This window comes from Vicia villosa, unplaced genomic scaffold (assembly GCF_029867415.1).
Source record: "Vicia villosa cultivar HV-30 ecotype Madison, WI unplaced genomic scaffold, Vvil1.0 ctg.001393F_1_1_1, whole genome shotgun sequence".
NCBI classification, from domain to species: domain Eukaryota; kingdom Viridiplantae; phylum Streptophyta; class Magnoliopsida; order Fabales; family Fabaceae; genus Vicia; species Vicia villosa.
The window spans coordinates 1-17,793 of NW_026705602.1; the positions used below are offsets into that span (position 1 = coordinate 1).

Sequence of the window (17,793 nt, forward strand, 5' to 3'; positions counted from 1 at the left end):
TGCCTAATACATCTCCACGTGTCCTGGAGAAAATCCATTTGTCTTTATCCATTTGGAGGCTTCAATCGACCATGCCTTGAGTAATCATTGAAAACACAATTTTTTAAGTCTTTTTTGAAGGCTGTGAACTCATAGTACTCCTAGTAGGTGGAGTCAACCAAGTTGCTAGACAACCCTTTCTTTCTACCACTTGACAAGGGTAGGTCTCGACTGGAGACTTCAAATCACGTCTTCGAAAGCCTATTTCCTTTTATAAAGACCCTTAGTAAGTCATATCTTTTAGGATAATAACCCTAAAAAATCTGGTCAAAAATCAAAGGTAATAATGTGGTGAATCAATCAACGAGTTGTAGAAGATTGAGAAAGTGTTGAGATCTCTGACTGCAAATTTTGATTACATTGTAGTGTCTATTGAAGAGTCCAAGAACCTAGATGAGATGGCGTTGCGAGAACTTCAAACTTCATTAGAGGCCCGTGAGATGAGGTCGAAGCAGAGAAACTCAGAAAGGGATAAGGTGGATGAACATGAACTACAAGCAAGATTCATTAAGAAGTTTGGAAAAGAAAAGACGAAGCAAAGAAACAATATTGTTAATGATGAGAAGTCAAGAAAGAACTAAAATAATCATGATGATTCAACCAAGAAAAGCGATGGGCAACAAGTATTCATGAAAGATAGTTGACATGAAGGAGGTGCAGTGTTACAACTGTCAAGGATTTGGTCATTATGCTTGAGATTGTTGAAGAAAGAAGGAAGCAAGAGCGAAAGACAATGATGAAGTGCAATAAGCACATGCTAAAGATAATGATTATAATGATATGCTTTTCATGACTAATACTCATCCGAACAACGAACTAGCCAATGATATCTAAATTCAGGATGCAGTAACCATATGATTGGAAATAAAAACTGATTTACCAAGTTATATGAATCAATACAGAAACAACAGTTTTGATCTACCATAACACCAAATTTCGCAAACATATTCTTAGTGAGAAGTCGCTTACATAAATCCATCCACAAGGTAAACTTCGCCCTCAATCTTGCCCGATTACCATTTAACACTTGTTACTAGCTTACCTGTAGACAATCCCCATTGAGTTCTTTGTACACACTTTATTCTGAGCAAAATATAAGAATTTATTTAACTAAATAACAAAAACTAAATTATTTTATAAAAAAGGTTAATAAACTTTAAAATATTAAAAATTAACAATTTTTTAAAACAAAGTCTTTAATATAGTTAATAATTATATTTTGCTTAAAATAAAATCATAGTATTATATTTTATCTAAAATAAAGTCATACTATTAATTGTTTTAAAAAAGGAATAGTCAGAAAATTTAAAACAATTGATGTATGCGGAAAAAAATATTTATTATGCAATATGCATTTTTATTTGGTTACATGAGAAAAGAAAAAAAGAAAAAAAAATTATATAATTTGAATAAAATATAGTTTTAATTTGTTTTATAAAAAGAAAAATGTTAACTAGTGTCTCAAGAAGAGTTTAAGAAAAAGTGTAAGTTTTATTTTAACATATTTGTATTCAATCCACCGGAAATAAAAATAATTTAGTTTTTTTATAAAGAATAAAAATATATATTTTTTTTTAAAATTCTTGTAGTCAATACATTAAAAATATTTTTTTTCTTTTACATTTAAAATTCTTAAAAAGTGCCGATGAAACAATCGTTAGCATGATCTTTATAAAAAAATTATAAAAAAAAATATGAGACTTTAATTTGTAATCCAAAAACATATGGCTTTATTTTAAACAAAATATAAGACTTTATTAACAAAATAATAAAAATTAAATTATGTTTTATAGAAAAAGTTAATAAATTTTTTATAATATTTAAGTCTTACTTTTTTTTTCTTAAAATAAAGTCTTTAATAGTAAACCTCAAAGGGTTTGGTTCAGTTGACAAATGAGCTTTCTCCAAAAGGGACGGAACCGGCTAGTACCCGGGTTCGATCCCGACTGGAGTAAAAAACGCTCTGCAGTCACGGTGCCGTCGCCTCCGAACCCGGGTCCGGATTAGTCACGTGGGGCTCTTTTCCCCGCAAATACCGGTGTAGTAATGATATTTTGCTTAAAATAAAGTTATGGTATCATATTTTACCTAAAATAAAGTCATACTATTACTTATTTAAAAAAACTCCGAACCCGGGTCCGGATTAGTCACGTGGGGCTCTTTTCCCCGCGGATACCGGTGTGTAGTAATGATATTTTGCTTAAAATAAAGTCATAGTGTTATATTTTGCTTAAAATAAAGTTATGGTATCATATTTTACCTAAAATAAAGTCATACTATTACTTATTTAAAAAAAGATGTAATCAGAAAATTTAAAACAGTTAATGTCCGCGTAAAAAATATCAATTATGTAATTACGTAGTAATCTATTTTTGTCACATTTTAAAGGGAAACTATATTTTAGGTATAAAGATAACACTTTATTCCTATTATTTTAAAGAATGTGAGAAGTAGTTTGACCAACCACTTTTGATTTTTTGTTTTAGTCAAGACAAATCTGATGTTTTTAATTATATTGACAGTTTATGAATTAAAATTTAATATTAAAATATATAATATGTTTAGTGATATATTTATTTATTACATTATTTTGAGTAATAATTTGTTTTATAATTTTTTTAAAAAAAAGTTTTGACAAGGAAAATGATTTTACACTTTTATTCCATTAAAGTCTATTATATTAGAAAAGTTATTCAGAAGTTGAGTTGACTCATATTTGAAATATTTTGATATTTTGATGTGAAATTATTTTAGTCAATAATCAACTATTAACATTGTATTTTTTTTCTTTTAAATTTATGATTATCAACTTATTAGTAGTTAAAATATATCCCTTTTTTTGTCATTAGTTTTTTAAAAAATATTTTTAAAATAATTGACTAATTTAATATATTTGATTTATATATAAATAAAATATCTTTAGGATAAGAGTTTAAAGTCAGCAAATTTAATAATTTTGATCACCAAAGTTTGAACCTTGATATTTATAATTGTGTGAATTTTTAATTGTTATTGTGGCTTCATCTATCCAAAGTGCATTTTTCATTTTTTTTTAATTATTAAGATTTATAGCACAAGTTTAATTTGAATAAATTAAAAGGTGAAAATGAGTATCACGGAATTGACCACAACTATCATGTGACTACGAAAGAGTAACGTATATAGATTGATGAGAAAGAAAGTCATACAAAAGGGTATTAATGTCTTCATAATTATATATATATTTTTTTTAAATTTCATTGTTAAAAATAAAATAAAATAATAATAATAGAAGAATTGCACTCTGCAAAAGGGAAAGAAGAAAAAGAGAGAGAACCACCCACTTTCACTGATCCTTACAAACCGGCATAATCCATTTCCACCCAAATCGCTACCTACTACAATTCATCGCTACCAGGTTTTTCTTTTTCTCTTCGCTCATCTAATCTTCTGATCTTTGCTTTCACTTGTAACTGTTTTTCAATGTTGTTTTGTTTTTTTTTTCTCTTATGTTCGGTTTTTTTTTCTTGGTTAGGTTCAATTCATATCTAGGGTAGATGTTTTTGCTATTGAATTTCCCTCTTTTTATTTGCTTTTTTTTTTTTGTGTGTGTGTGGAGAATAATCTTTATTGTAGATTGGTCAACTTGATCACTTTTATGTAATACTGAAATTTAGGTTCTTTTATTTTTTTCTTAGAGTAAAATTGGATGTTGGAGGAAGGATTGTTAATGTTTTTTAAGTTTTTCTTTGTGTTGTAAATTCATTTTTTTGATTGATGGATTATTTAATTTGAATTTCTCCTACTCGTCCTGAGTGTTGAAAAACTCTATAGCACCGGCACCTCTGAAATAAAATGTGTCTCTGGACCAGTGTTGGAGACTGACACTACACTGACACTTGTGATTACGTTTAATTTATTCATATTTTCAAATTATTTCTTGTGTGTCTGTGTTGGTTTCATGTCTGGTGTCTGTGTTTGAGTCTGCGCTTAATAGTTGAAAAGTGGAGAGTTGCAGGTTCAAACCCTTGCCCTAAACTATGTGTTTTAGTATTAATATGTGATTATTATTATTATTATTATTATTATTATTATTATTATTGTGGTGTGTTTGGACATTAACATCTTTTCTTGGTAACTTATATTCCTCCGTGTCCATAAAGACAGTAGAATGATTTCCTAAAAACACACGGATTATGTCTGAAAATAACATTCAAAATGGATTTTATGTGCTGCTTGTACTTGCTTAAATGGATTTTATGTATTTCTTGTAAGTTCATTTTTTGATCGATGGATTGTGTAATTTGAATTTCTCCCTAGTCCTGAGTGCTAAAAAGCGAGGAATCGCAGGTTCAAACCCATGCCCTAGTGTATCCATTGCATATCCAATGCTCTTACAGCTACCATATGAATTGTACTTACGAGACAAACTACTTATTTTGTTGTCACTAAACTGTATGTTTGAGTATCATGTGATTATTTTTATGGTGTGTTTTGTTGCTATACTAGATGTAGATAAGTGCTATCGTCATTTTTCTAAAATTTCATATTTTCAGCAATATGTTTCACCCATAGAATTTAACTGATTAGATATATTAGATGCTGTTATGTGACCTAGTTGTGGCTGCGTATCAATTTATTAGTTAATCCATTAGAATTGGGGGATGCTGTTGACCTGTGTTAACTTTGAATTCATAAATAATAATCTCATTATCAAGTTGAATTCTCAAGTACTAATTTTTCTTTTTATTTCTCATTCTTTCAGTTTTGTTCCAAAACACAGTATAGAGTTCGATTCGTACATTTCCAAATTTTCATTGACATTCTGTTATTTGAATAACAAAGGATCATGCTATTGGCTTAGTGCAACTACAAGTCTTGTTATAAGGGACCTCTTAACGGTTTCATGTCTTGTAATAGGAATATTCCAGCTAAGGTAAACAACATGGAGGATATTCAATTGAATATTGATTGGGACGATGTTGTTTGTCCAATATGCTTGGATATTCCTCATAATAGTGTGCTCCTTCAGTGTTCATCGTATGATAAAGGGTGCCGTGCTTTAGTATGTGACACAAATCAGTTGCATTCAAATTGTTTGGATCGTTTTAAAACTGCATGTGGCGCACCATCGTCTTCCGTGTCTGATACAACTTTAGTTGAAAATAGCGAGCCCGTGGTACCGGATAGTCAATGCAATCTAACTTGCCCTTTGTGTAGAGGTCAGGTAACTGGGTGGATTATCGTCGATAAAGCTCGCATGCATCTTGATGAGAAGAAGCGTTGTTGTGATGAGGTGAAATGTAAATTCATGGGTAGTTACTTGGAGATACAAAAGCATGCTCAACTTGAACACCCTCATGCATGTCCATCGAAAATCGATCCCGCTCGAGTGCTCGATTGGGAGAACTTTCAGCAGTCCTCGGAGATCATCGATGTTTTGAGCACTATCCATTCGGAAACTCCACGTGGGATGGTTTTGGGAGATTATGTGATTGAATATGGAGATGATGATGGTAGAGACGAGTACGACGACTTCCCTGGTGATGACGGAAACTGGTGGACCTCTTGTATCTTATATCAGGTCTTCGACAACTTCAGAAGTTCTAGGAATAGAAGAAGAACAAGAAACAGTGATGCACAAAGGGCTAATCGTCGTTTAAGTTATGACACTTCAAATTCTGATGAAGGTTCTATAGCATCTGGGGATTACGGTGATGTTATCGTAGACGAGATTCAGTTCGAGGTTGTGGACACAAGTGGCTCCTCTAGGCGTAACAGTAATTATCGCAGGTGCATATTCACTTTTCCTGTATTCTAATATTACGTATTTTTACATCTCACGACTTAACTTTTTGAGTTGTTAAGGTCTGGCAATTTAAGTTTAAAAATTCTTATGCAAAACATATTCATTGTTTATCTATTCATAACATGATAAAATGTTTTGGAACTAAAGCTGAATTTTCAGAAGCTTTCCTCAAAAAAGACCGAAAGCTGATTTTCAATGTTTCTACAAGAGTTTAGATATTTATTTGGTAGTTATCAATGTATATTAATATCTCAATGTTTACTTCACATTTGATTTTGATTATGGAAAAAACATAAAATGAGCATTAGGAGAAAAGGATTGAGAAAGGCATAGATGCCAAGAGCATTTGAAGAGGAAGGTTGAATGATTTTGAGATGATATGTTTGATTCATTTTTTTTTGGATATTTTATTCGCAGATCACGGAGACGTCAGTCCCGCTTTCTAGACATTTAGGTATGTGTCTGCCCAATAGTTAATTGTCTTTGTTGTTATTGTACAAAGAAAAATGATACTTTGACACATCAAATTGTGATGGTTAATGCAACTTTGAATTTCGTTAACCATGACTTTTAGTGTTTCAATATAACATACATTCATTTACCATCCGAATTGTGTTCAAATATGTAGTACTACATGATATTTCATAAATCATGATTTTTTGTTCTTACATACATTTGAAAATTGTGGATAATGACAATTCAAAATTGTGGTTAAATGTGTTTGGTTAATGACTGATGAATTGTGTGACCTCTAATTCATTAACCATTCACTGAACGCAATCAACCGCATATTTGAATTGCATTGTCATCCACTTCGGTAATAGTTGATTCTATTGTAGGTTCTTGTTTCATTTCTCATTACCTGAATTAATTATCTAGGTTTTCTGGCAACATGAATGAATGCAAGAGCAGAATGAGGAAAGGACAAACTTTGAAGAACCCATCCATGCAAAATTCACATGTTGATCGACTATTGCACTTGTAATGAGATGTGTTGATTAGAAGATTTTATGAACTAGACATTTCCATTTGGTCACATACTCATTTTTCTTTTATTTATGGATTAGTTTTAAAATCACATTCACTTATCAAAACTAAGTGAAGAAAGTATGCTAGCTTTTAGTCTGCCCTATTATTTACTCATGGGCAACCGATTTCGCCGCGAGCATTGCTCTGCATACTTATGCAATAATGGTTATTTTAAATCTGATTTGTTAATTGATTGTGGTATGAATAGGTCTAATGGATGTTTTTAGCTCACGAGTAGACTTTTTTTAGCATATTTTTTTCTCATCGTGAATTTTTATATATCTTAGGTATGTAATACAAAACGATAAAGAAATAAAAAAGGATTTAAACTATCGAATTTATACTAGTAGTTGAGATAATTTATACTAGTAGTTGAGATAGAGAAGAGAACATCAAGAATTTTATGACATAAAGGTATTGTTTAAGAAAAGATATTTTTTTATCACAATGTGGTTAAAGATGCGATAACGTATGAGACAGAATGTTTGGACAGTTAAGAATCAATACAATAATAAAGTAAGTATGACAAAGATAATTTGATGACAGAATACTTACTTTATTATTGTATTGGACATCTAACAAAAAATGAGAAATTTAAGCAGAAATTCATTCATAAAACATCAAATTAGGATTTAAATCGCACTTCATGTTGACCAGTGGATCTACATAAGTATTCTACTCACGCTAAATTTGGTGCATTTTAATTATAGTATCCTGTTTATAATTCAAAATATTTTGAACAATCATTTTAGAATATATATGAAGTTTAATAGCTCAAAATTCAAGTGTTTTTTTTTTTTTTTAATTTTTCTTTTTGTAAAGAAGATTCATTGAAACAAGGAAAAGGAAACAAAAGACAAGGGGGACCAAAACCAAAATCCCTCAAAGAGACACCAACCTAAGCTTGGGAAAACCAAGAAAGCATCCTTAACCTCCCTAATAACATTATTATACTTCGTAGTATTTCTATTGTTCAAACTGATACTAGCAACAATATCAACACACATGTTACCTTCATTATAAAGTGAGTTATCATGAGACCAAAGTTCTTCAATCTATGCAAGCAGTTCGACCATCAGCTCTTGATAGACCAAAGTACAAGATTTGTATTGTAAAGAGCTTTAACTACAGTTATAGAGTTTGTTTCTTATCCCAATGCTTGTTAATGGCCACCTCCATTACCATGACATCACCAATGAATTCAACATCTAATGTATTGCCCTCATCTATGAAGAAAGAGAAAGAATCAATATGATCACCACTGACATTTATAAACACAGCACCACAAGCACACATCGAAGGTATCCCCATTGCAACACCATCAATGTTGCTTTTGATCCAACCAATTGGAGGAAGCTTCCATAAGACATCAATATTTTTTTCATCTTTGGAGGATGTATAATGTTGATGTTAAAGGATTTAAGAATTGTGAACTCAAGCATGGTGATTCTACCTGAAACCTTAGAATAGTTTAATATTTGCCCATTCATACCACTCCAAAAAGAGGAAGTGATGTTGTTCAAGATTGTTCTACCATTCCTCAAGACTCTATCTTTTAGCAGCTCAGACCAACCACTACTAGCATTATAAAACTCCCAGCATTGTTTCAGATTTGTAACCTTGTTGAGAGTACTTAAGGATCTCAAACCAAGGCCCTCTCATTATTGTGCCAAGCCACAATCATGAGTTGCAAAATAGGCCTGACGCTTTGAACATTTTCAATACAAGAGAAAGAGAACTCGAAGAAACCCTTTCTTAAAGAAGTTATTCTCCATTTACTAATAGAAGTCCATTGTTCAGTTAGTTTGGCACAAGTTAACTACTGTAAGCGGAGTGGAACCCTTTGACCAGATAATTCTTCCATGTAGGTTCCTTTTTCATGCCTCAAGGCTAATCTAGTACTCATCTTCAGGTATGAAGATTGCTATTCTATCACCTTTGACACAGAGAACCGACAACTGACTCAAAGGGATGTTGTAGACGTTATGAACAACTTATGAGAATGTCTTGAGTTGAACATATTTTCTCGCCTACTTGTTCTTTCTGAAAGATGGTGTGGTACCAATTTCAGGGAAGAAAGACTGAAAATGTGTGTCGGTCATTGTGTAGATGTAGAATGAAGATGATGATGAACTGTTAGGTTAATGGTGCTTTTTTTGCCAGAGCATTATTCGTTGATCTATTCTCTTTTTATAATCTTAATCCTTCTAACACACCTCAATGTTCAGCAATATATGCACCACAAGAACCCAAGTGTCTTGTGAAAGCTCCAATCCACTCACCAGCACATCCTCTTAAAAGACCACTACATCCAGCTATCAAGTCATTCTTACTAACTACATCCATGTTCATCTAAGTGCCATGCAACTTCGCTACAAAAAATTACTCATGAATAAATTTAGTATCATGTCGCCACAAAATTACAAGTCTCATAAAATTCTCAAATTCTCATCACGATGTTATCACGTTGTTCCTTATTCCTCCATGTGTGTCAAGATGTATAAATAGTAATATTAATGAATTGCATCTATTATGTTAAAATATTGAATAACTGTTATAGTTAGACAGAAAATTATCTTATCTCTTAGAAGTTTTGCTTTGGAGTAGATTGAAGTTTTATCCTTTCTACCATTTTATTCTTTTTCATTTATTGAATATTTTTTTGCACTGTGTTTCTTTTTTCACACGTACAATTATTTTTACGATACTATTTGCATTTGATATAATAATGTCTTTTGACCAACTGCCAGATCTTGATTAGTCAAAAAACAAATAAAAACAACTCCCTATTATATAGAATTAGTTCCAATTAGACCAACACTTTTCATAAAGACTACAGACTTATGATCTATTAGTATTGAAGAGTACCATGGATCGTTGTTAAAATTTTCAAAATTTTAAGTATTGATCCACACAAATTATTGGTGAAGATCGGCAAAACTCATAATGTGTAACTAAATGTATAACTAATGTAACAGTCTCAAACATTAATACTAAATTCGCAAAATGAGTCATTTACAAGCAGGGATCCATAATGAACTCCCATCACAGCTCAACATGGACATCAAAAATGCATCAGCAGAATTAAAAATTCACAATGTATTATCTAATTTATGCTGCCTTTGATAGCTATATCCACCACTTAGCTAAATTTCTAGTAATTTGAACCCCAAATGTATAACTGTTGTGATTCTGGTTGCTTGCATCTCATCTCAGTATATTTACTGTCATAATGATTTCATACAATAAATGCATCTAACTATTACAACTAGTTTCACCTCATGATAGTTCAACAATAGCCGGACGTTTCTTGGAACGACGGCGATTTCCGTTCTGTTTTTCAGGAACATCATCTTTAACAGAAACAGGTTTTTGATCCAGTGATGATGAAGACTTTTTACCATCGTTTCCACATTCAACGCCATCAAGATTTCTATCAATTTTACCATCATCATCATCATCATCATCGTTGTCGTCACTACTTTCTTCGTCTGAATCCTTTTCGCTACCATCAACAGGCAAAGAAATCACTTGCTGACTACCCGAAATAGCTGACTCCGCAGCAGCCACAGCCTCAGGTGTGTGAAGATCAGCAACACCAAGCATCAAATCCTACCATAAATCAAAACAAAAAAAATCAATACTCCACTTTATATGACTACAGAAACGCATAGAATGGCTATTGATATACAAAGGGAGATAAAACATTAACTCACCATTTCAATAACTTCAGATTCATTTCCAACTAGTCCTTCAATATCATATTTCTCTGGATTGTCCTACATTTTATTTGGAATTCGATAAAGTAAGAAAATAGAGGGAAGTGTACAAAAAACAGTTACAAATTAGTAAAAAGTATATCTTCAAATTACAGTGCTGTCAATAGTAAATCGCAGAAAATAGCATTTGTTCAAATCTGCTATGCTACAATGCTATAGTGCCACTATAGCCGCTGTTTGACAACACTTCATACTAAATAGTATATTGCGGAAGAATATTGATCTGTTCAAATTCCGCTATACTTCATACTAAATATTATATTGCGGAAGAATAGCGATCTGTTCAAATTACCCTATAGTTACACTATAGCCACTATTTGATGACACTGATAAAAAATCAAGCTCTAACCTTAGCATCGTTTTCCAGTTGTTTATTTGCTTCTGACATCACGCCCAGGAAGTCTTTAACCTTTCCTAAAACTGCAACAATAAACAACAAACTATTTTCAGTTTTAAAAAAAGCCAGTTACCACAAAAATGCTTGCCACAAAAAAGGTATCAGAACGTGCCGATACCGTATCCTAATTATGATTAAAAAAAAGTATGGTTAATTTAATTGACACCACGACAAGCACAATCAGTATGAAATTATGGTTAATTCACACGGCGACGACCACACGCAATATCGAAATTGTGGTTAATTCACACCGTGACGACCATACTTACTATCACAATTATCACAACATCTACAATGACGGAAATTGCGAAAAAAGTTGTAGGTTCATATTTTTAACGGTCTTTAAAGAATTTACTATATCCAAAATAAGACAAAATCATTACTTGTGACAACAACTTATTGAGATAAAGTTACACCAAATTCAACAATCTTAGGGAAAAAAGTAACATTAACGCATTGTTATCGATTATATATAAAAACGTAAACATTACAGTACGTTGGCTAGGAGGAAGTGGAGCAGTGAGAGGTGTTCCATGAGTGGGGATTTTCGTGTTTGATTCTTTTTTGTTATTATTATTATCACAAACAAGAAGAGCGGTTTCTGCAAAAGATAAAAGAAACTTGATCAAATCATTGCAGAGATTAACAAAAAAGAAAGAACGAAAATGAAGAAGGCGTTGGAGAAAGATAGCGATACCTAAAGGAGAAAGAGACGATTTCTTGTGTTCGAATTGAAGAAGATCTTTGCTCCTCTCTGCCATATCAACTTTCTCACTCTTTGTGTTTTTGGTGTATAGGGCGCAAAGCGGCTGCGGTTGAGTTTTCTAGTTTTGGGAAACAGTTTTTCAAACCGGGCTGGGTCGGATGATTGAACCGGATTCTGGTTCGGTTCGGTTAGGTCATGTAAAGTTGTAAACTATTACTGCAAAGATTTGAATTGTAATAAGTAGTGTGAGTGGTGTGTAACCAAAGAATGAATCTAATAAATTTTCTTTTTAATAAAGATCATGGGACGGTTGTAATACAGAGTGATTGAGATTTATTTTTATATTTTTTTTTATTTTCACTTTTTCTTATTAATAAGTATTTTTTAAAAAATAAATAAATTTCATGTTGTCTTTTTTTTTTCTTTTTAAATTTTGTTTAAACCATTTCGACTTTAATATTGTGAAAAATCAGAAAAATAAGCTTCCGAAAGATTTGAATCTAGTGAGACTAAGTTATGGACGAGACTTTAATAGTGTGATCAATCATGTTTTTCAAAAATGTTATATAGTATCAACAATTGAAACAAATAAAGTCACCTGAATTCTTGATCAACAAATTATTTAGTATTTCAATTTAAGTATTCTCATCATTATTTTCTCTCTCTCTCTCTGATTTTTCCATCTCTAACTTTTAAAATATAATGTGAGAATTATTTTCATTCGTTGACGTTAAAGCACAAATATGTAGATTTGAGGCATATTGTTTGTCAATGTTAAATTCTGACAAAATTGCAAATTGCAAAAGGTATGTATACATATGGCTGCTACAGGATCCAAAGGATTTTTCCATCTGTTACAATATCTTTCATAACTAAGTGAAAAAATCTTTCATAACTAAGTGAAAAAATTTTGGATAGCACAACAATGATTCCCCCCTCCTTACCTCTCATAAACACCTAAACACCTAAAACACCAAACTCTCCATACTTTTGTGATCCCTCCTGACGGGGAATTAATCATATAATGGGCCCGTTTGTTTTGACTTTTTTTAAAAATGATTTTTATAGTGTTACCAAATTTTATGAAAAATATTTTTACAAAAAAAACTTTTTATAAAAGCTTCAAATGAAAATTTTGTTTGAATAGTTATTCTTAAAATGTGATTTTAGGTATTTCATCTATTTATGGGGAAAAAATTTGGATATCAAAATTTCAAAAAATCACTTAATTTTGAAGCTATTTCAAATAGATTTTCAAAAAAATTATTTTTGAAATACAACTTTTAAAAAAAATTATGATTTTGACTAAGTTTTGGTCTTCAATTATGTATGTTTATGTTATAGGATGTCAAATTAAGTGTTTCATTTTAGAAAAAACGAATATAAAAAAACTTATAATATTTTGAAAAACGGTTTTAGAAAATCTATTTTCAAAAATACAAAGAAAAAATCTATTTTTTTAAAGCTGAAACAAACTGGCCCAATGTTTTATCAAAAACAGGAATTAATCATATAATGTTTTATCAAAAACATTTTACGTTCATCGTTGAACCTCGATAAAATTAACCTATGTCTCGAGTTTCAATTCACGTAAAGAAGATGACGATGGCGGGGAAAGTGGTATATATATGTTTTGATGTAAGAGCTAAAGTTCCGCATAAAAATTGTTTTGGATTATGGATTAGGTCTCTGATCATCGCCTATTCTTTATACCAATTTCACAATGTTGGACTCTGATATCACCATGTCAGATTACAATTCATCATCTTATAATGTTGAATGGATCTTGCCCTTTACAAATCCCACTGATCCTTCAACTCTTAAAGATCTAACATCATACAAAGAAATTTAAAAACTCTCCGTTTTTCAACAATAATAGACAACTGAAAGTCTCCGTTTTTCAACAATAGTAGACAACTAAATGTCATACGACAGAACCAATTCGATTTGTATAAAATTGTGGGACATGGCATTGATTATTTAGAGTTGCACCAATAAAATTAAAATTGACATAAAAATCCTATTAAAAGTTGAGGTAGACGTAAAAATCCTATAAAATTTTATTAATAAAGATCTCAAAATTAATAATTTGATATATAAAGTTCCGTTGTAAGTTGAACAAAAGCTACAATATATTCAATGTTTTATTTTTTAGAATTGAAATTAAGACTACGTTTGTATATGGCAAAACTAATGGAGCATGGCAGACCGGAATAGTGCAGACTACGTTTGTATATTGCAAAACTAATGGAGCATGGCAGACCGGAAAAGTGCGGAATGAAACAGGATAGAATGAAGTTGTTTTATACAAGAGTAACATTTATTCTCAAAGCAACTGGTAAATTGGGATAGAATGTATCTTTCCCAGCTATTCCAAAGGTGTTTATTCCATTTTCATTTAATAGGTGGTGAATGACAAGGAATCAGTAACACAATCTCAAAAACTTTAGATTCACCTACCAATTTTAGGTCTAAGATATTTCAATTCAGATTCATAACAAAAATTATTATTTGCAAATCATGAAATTATACGGTAATTATTTCTCTCCAAATGACAAAGAAACAAGTAAACTGTCTAACACCTATGAATAGGAATATAGTACCATGTCATTCCATTGAGCACAAACGGTATATTTGTATGCTTAACGACAGAAATGTAAAATTACTTCAGAAGAAAAGAAAGCTTGAAGCTTAAAAACCATTACATGACATACTAGAAATGCAAACCGCCAGCAAGACAAACAGAGAAAGAGGACTAATACGTGACATTGTTTGGCAAGTTCCGGATGACATTACTCTTCATCCCTATCTTGCTACGCATATGCTCCACACCTGATTTGTTCATCTGCTTCAACACTTTCATTCTCACAAGTTGCTCCCTTGATTGGACAGTGGCCAAACCCATGCTCCTGTACCTGAAAAATAAAGATGTCCCATGTTACCATGTGCCTTAATGATTTGCAAAAATAGTACACTGAATGTTCCTCATCAGCATTATAATACAAAAAATTGAGTACAAAGATTAAAATGACAAACCTTGAAGCCAATTCAGCAGTAATGGCAATGTTGTTAGCTGGAGATGGCCTTGGTTTCTGACGATAATAACGCAAATATTCCCGGGAACCAAGAGTTCTGGTTGATTTTCTATCACCAGACATCTTAGTGATTACAAGCTCAGACCCACCACTAAGTTCTACATTATTATCAGCATCACCAGATGCAACTAGCTGCTTCCCTTGATCATCAACATAACTGATAAAAAGAAAACTAGCAATATAAATATTTGATATCCTAAGTATAAATGTGCCTTACAAATTACACAGGGGTAGCTCATAAAAGGGGAAAATTAAATGATATCAATACGAGCCAAACCAACCTGCTGGTATAATCATAGAATTCTTCCAGCTCTACTTCCTCCTCATCATCATCATCACCATAATGCACTTTACAGTGATTTTTTGCTACCATATGTTTCCTGACAGCTTCCAAGCTGCTGAAAGGATGACACCTATCGTTACAGTACAGACACAAGTAGTCCCTTTTGACCTATGAAATGGAAAGATGTTAGTGATATTTTTGAACCAAACCAAGCATACTCATTTTTTGTAAAAGGGGGTCGCATCGCAGAATTATTATACCTTTAGACCAAGATAAGTGAGGAGCCCTTTTGGATCTTTCAAATACTCAACATCAGGAATAAAGAACCCATGGTGCTTGTGCATATGAACCATACAGTTTTCTATAGTCTTATGCTTGTGATCACACATAAAGCAACACGACGGATCCAAATCCACAACATCATCTTCATCCATATCATCATTTTCAGCATTCTCATCCATGTTCAAATCAGTCAACGACTTCTCAGCATCATCAATCAAATCATCATCAGAATCAACCTCCTCCCATTCATCCTCACTGTCTTCCTCTTCAGCATCATCATCTACCAATCTTCTAGGAGGAGGCTTATTCACAACACGCGGTGCAAGTGGCTTGATTATAGCTTTCCCATCCGAATGACTCGCTCCCTCAGAAGCCCGAGCCATATGAGTTCTCGACTTCAGATGCTCAGCATGAGCCTTAGCACTTTTATACCCCTTGCCACATACACCACAGCTATAAAGCATCGGGGTTTCATTAGACTTATCTCTCTCTTGAGCAAGCGCCGATTGCCTAGCTAGAAACAAAGCTTCTGTCACCCCAGGAACCCCAGCCACCTATTTCAAAAGTGAAGCAAAAATTAACATTTCATCTTAATTTTCCATGAAACAAAACAAGTTCAAGCAAAATATTCATCAATTACCATAATTCAAATCAAAACAACTAACAAAATTAACAATACACAATTATTTTTTAACCTAACATAAAATAAAAAATTATAAAAATAAAATTATAAAAAAAACTAGGGTTTAACAAATAGAGAAGAAAATTGTAATAATATAGAGAATCGGTTTGAAAAGCGTAAACCCTAATATAGCAGAAAAACCTAAATTAAATCACAGAAGCATAAACGATAGGTTATGAAAAGAAAGGAACCTTGCGTTTGAGATTGTAGCGATGCCACTCGGATTTGTAATGGAGTTGTAGGTCGGGACCTTTTTTTACTTCCGTGTTGCAGGAAATGCAGGTACATACATCCAGTCCCATAGTTTTGGAGAGAAGAAGGTAGATTGGAAGAAAGGAACGTGAGAAGAGAGTTATGGAAGCGAAAGGAATGAAATGGTTTATATTGTTTGTGTGTCGGCGAAACGAATTCAAGAATCAGCGCTTACGTGATGATGATAGGGGAGTTTGGACCGATTCGTTTCTTTGACCCGTTTCGTGCTCTTATTGGGCCTTCACTTTTATGGGCCTTTTGAAAAATGTTAGAGGCACCCCATAACTTATACCAGGCATCCCTACATATAGGATGGCATGACGAACCTGGTCGTCCAAATATCATTTTTGTTTGCATTTTTGTGTTGGTTGGGCTTAGGGGTGTGCATGGATCATAAACCAAACCAAACTAAACTATATATATGATTTGGTTTGGATCTTAAAACTGTTTCTATAAAACCCGTTTGGTTTTTTAAAACCGGTTTACATACGGTTCAATCCAGTTTTAAACCGGTTTTTAAAATAAAAACCAGTTTTTAAAAAACCGGCTTTAAACCAGTTTTTCTCAAAACCGGTTTTTACTTACTTTAAAAAAAAAAGTTTTAAAACCAGTTTTTATAAAAAATCAGTTTCAAAACCAATTTTATAAAAAAATCAGTTTTATACCAAAAAAAAAACAATTTTAAAATCAATTTTTTAAATACAAAATATCACAGATAAATTTAACAAGACAATTTTAATCTACATTGGTAAGACTTTAGATAATTCAAAATATCATATATTAATTTGATTATTGTTATTGCTTTTCAGAATATATTTGTGAGTTCAATTTACTTTTAAACAAAAGAGGAAAATATTAAGTATAATTTGGATGACAACTCTACAATCTTAATTAAAAAACGAAAAAACCTAGCTAATACCAAACAATAGTGTTTCACAAAATAACAGAGTTCAAGCATGGTGTGTGAAGAAACAGAAAACATAATCAAAATACCATACTTTTGGCCTCCGTTGATCAAGTTCCATCTCAATCGTCTCGAATAGGACTCCGGTGTCTATGTCAAGAGTGCTTCTACTAGGAAGAGTTTGTCGTTTCTGTCAAAGCTTTATATATTTAATTAAATTATTAAAATAAAATTTTAATCTACATTGGTAAGACTTTAGATAATTTAAGAAAGAAATATACAGTTTATTCTTTTTCTAATCTTAAATAAACTCCAATTTGGAAGATAGAAAAAATAGGTAACTGAGGATTAATGGGCCACCATTAATGAACCGGTTTGTAATAATGGGTACCCGTTTTTTCTTAATGGGCCACCAGTTTGTAAACATAAGTTTGGGTTGGATTTTTAAATGTGGATTTATTTGGATAGTAATTTGGTTCTTGGGTACCGGTTATTTTGCACACCCCGTTGGGCTAATATTTTAGTTCTGCACCTTTTAATATGGTTGTTTCTAAGGA

The 17,793-nt window shown here is 32.0% G+C and overlaps 3 protein-coding genes across 3 annotated transcripts; 1 reads left to right on the forward strand and 2 right to left on the reverse strand.

Moving 5' to 3' along the window:
* Positions 1 to 3,282: 3,282 nt before the first annotated feature.
* Positions 3,283 to 7,045, forward strand: LOC131634936 (uncharacterized). The gene is made up of 4 exons (XM_058905561.1): positions 3,283 to 3,436; positions 4,784 to 5,811; positions 6,245 to 6,281; positions 6,707 to 7,045. Exons 2-3 carry the CDS (start codon positions 4,925 to 4,927, stop codon positions 6,279 to 6,281), a joined length of 924 nt encoding a protein of 307 aa, XP_058761544.1. The 5' UTR covers positions 3,283 to 3,436; positions 4,784 to 4,924; the 3' UTR covers positions 6,707 to 7,045.
* A 2,781-nt stretch (positions 7,046 to 9,826) lies between these two features.
* Positions 9,827 to 11,959, reverse strand: LOC131634937 (uncharacterized). Its single transcript, XM_058905562.1, has 5 exons — positions 11,730 to 11,959; positions 11,529 to 11,633; positions 10,985 to 11,055; positions 10,573 to 10,635; positions 9,827 to 10,468 (listed from the first exon to the last, which is right to left on the reverse strand). The coding sequence occupies exons 1-5, from the start codon at positions 11,791 to 11,793 to the stop codon at positions 10,136 to 10,138; spliced, it is 636 nt and encodes a 211-aa protein (XP_058761545.1). The 5' UTR covers positions 11,794 to 11,959; the 3' UTR covers positions 9,827 to 10,135.
* Positions 11,960 to 14,325: 2,366 nt separating this feature from the next.
* On the reverse strand, positions 14,326 to 16,477 carry LOC131634935 (cytoplasmic 60S subunit biogenesis factor REI1 homolog 1-like). Its single transcript, XM_058905560.1, has 5 exons — positions 16,272 to 16,477; positions 15,377 to 15,952; positions 15,115 to 15,284; positions 14,775 to 14,990; positions 14,326 to 14,653 (listed from the first exon to the last, which is right to left on the reverse strand). Exons 1-5 carry the CDS (start codon positions 16,380 to 16,382, stop codon positions 14,494 to 14,496), a joined length of 1,233 nt encoding a protein of 410 aa, XP_058761543.1. The 5' UTR covers positions 16,383 to 16,477; the 3' UTR covers positions 14,326 to 14,493.
* Between the last annotated feature and the right edge of the window lie 1,316 nt (positions 16,478 to 17,793).

Excerpts from the sequence above, each read along its gene's own strand:
- LOC131634936 (XM_058905561.1), top strand. The coding sequence starts at position 4,925 with ATGTCTTGTAATAGGAATATTCCAGCTAAGGTAAACAACATGGAGGAT. Across the intron at positions 5,812-6,244 it reads CGTAACAGTAATTATCGCAG|ATCACGGAGACGTCAGTCCC; the intron begins GTGCATATTCAC and ends TTTTATTCGCAG.
- LOC131634937 (XM_058905562.1), bottom strand. The coding sequence starts at position 11,793 with ATGGCAGAGAGGAGCAAAGATCTTCTTCAATTCGAACACAAGAAATCG. Across the intron at positions 10,636-10,984 it reads AACTGGAAAACGATGCTAAG|GACAATCCAGAGAAATATGA; the intron begins GTTAGAGCTTGA and ends AATAAAATGTAG. Across the intron at positions 10,469-10,572 it reads AATCTGAAGTTATTGAAATG|GATTTGATGCTTGGTGTTGC; the intron begins GTGAGTTAATGT and ends GATTTATGGTAG.
- LOC131634935 (XM_058905560.1), bottom strand. The coding sequence starts at position 16,382 with ATGGGACTGGATGTATGTACCTGCATTTCCTGCAACACGGAAGTAAAA. Across the intron at positions 15,953-16,271 it reads GCTACAATCTCAAACGCAAG|GTGGCTGGGGTTCCTGGGGT; the intron begins GTTCCTTTCTTT and ends CTTTTGAAATAG. Across the intron at positions 14,654-14,774 it reads ACTGCTGAATTGGCTTCAAG|GTACAGGAGCATGGGTTTGG; the intron begins GTTTGTCATTTT and ends TTTATTTTTCAG.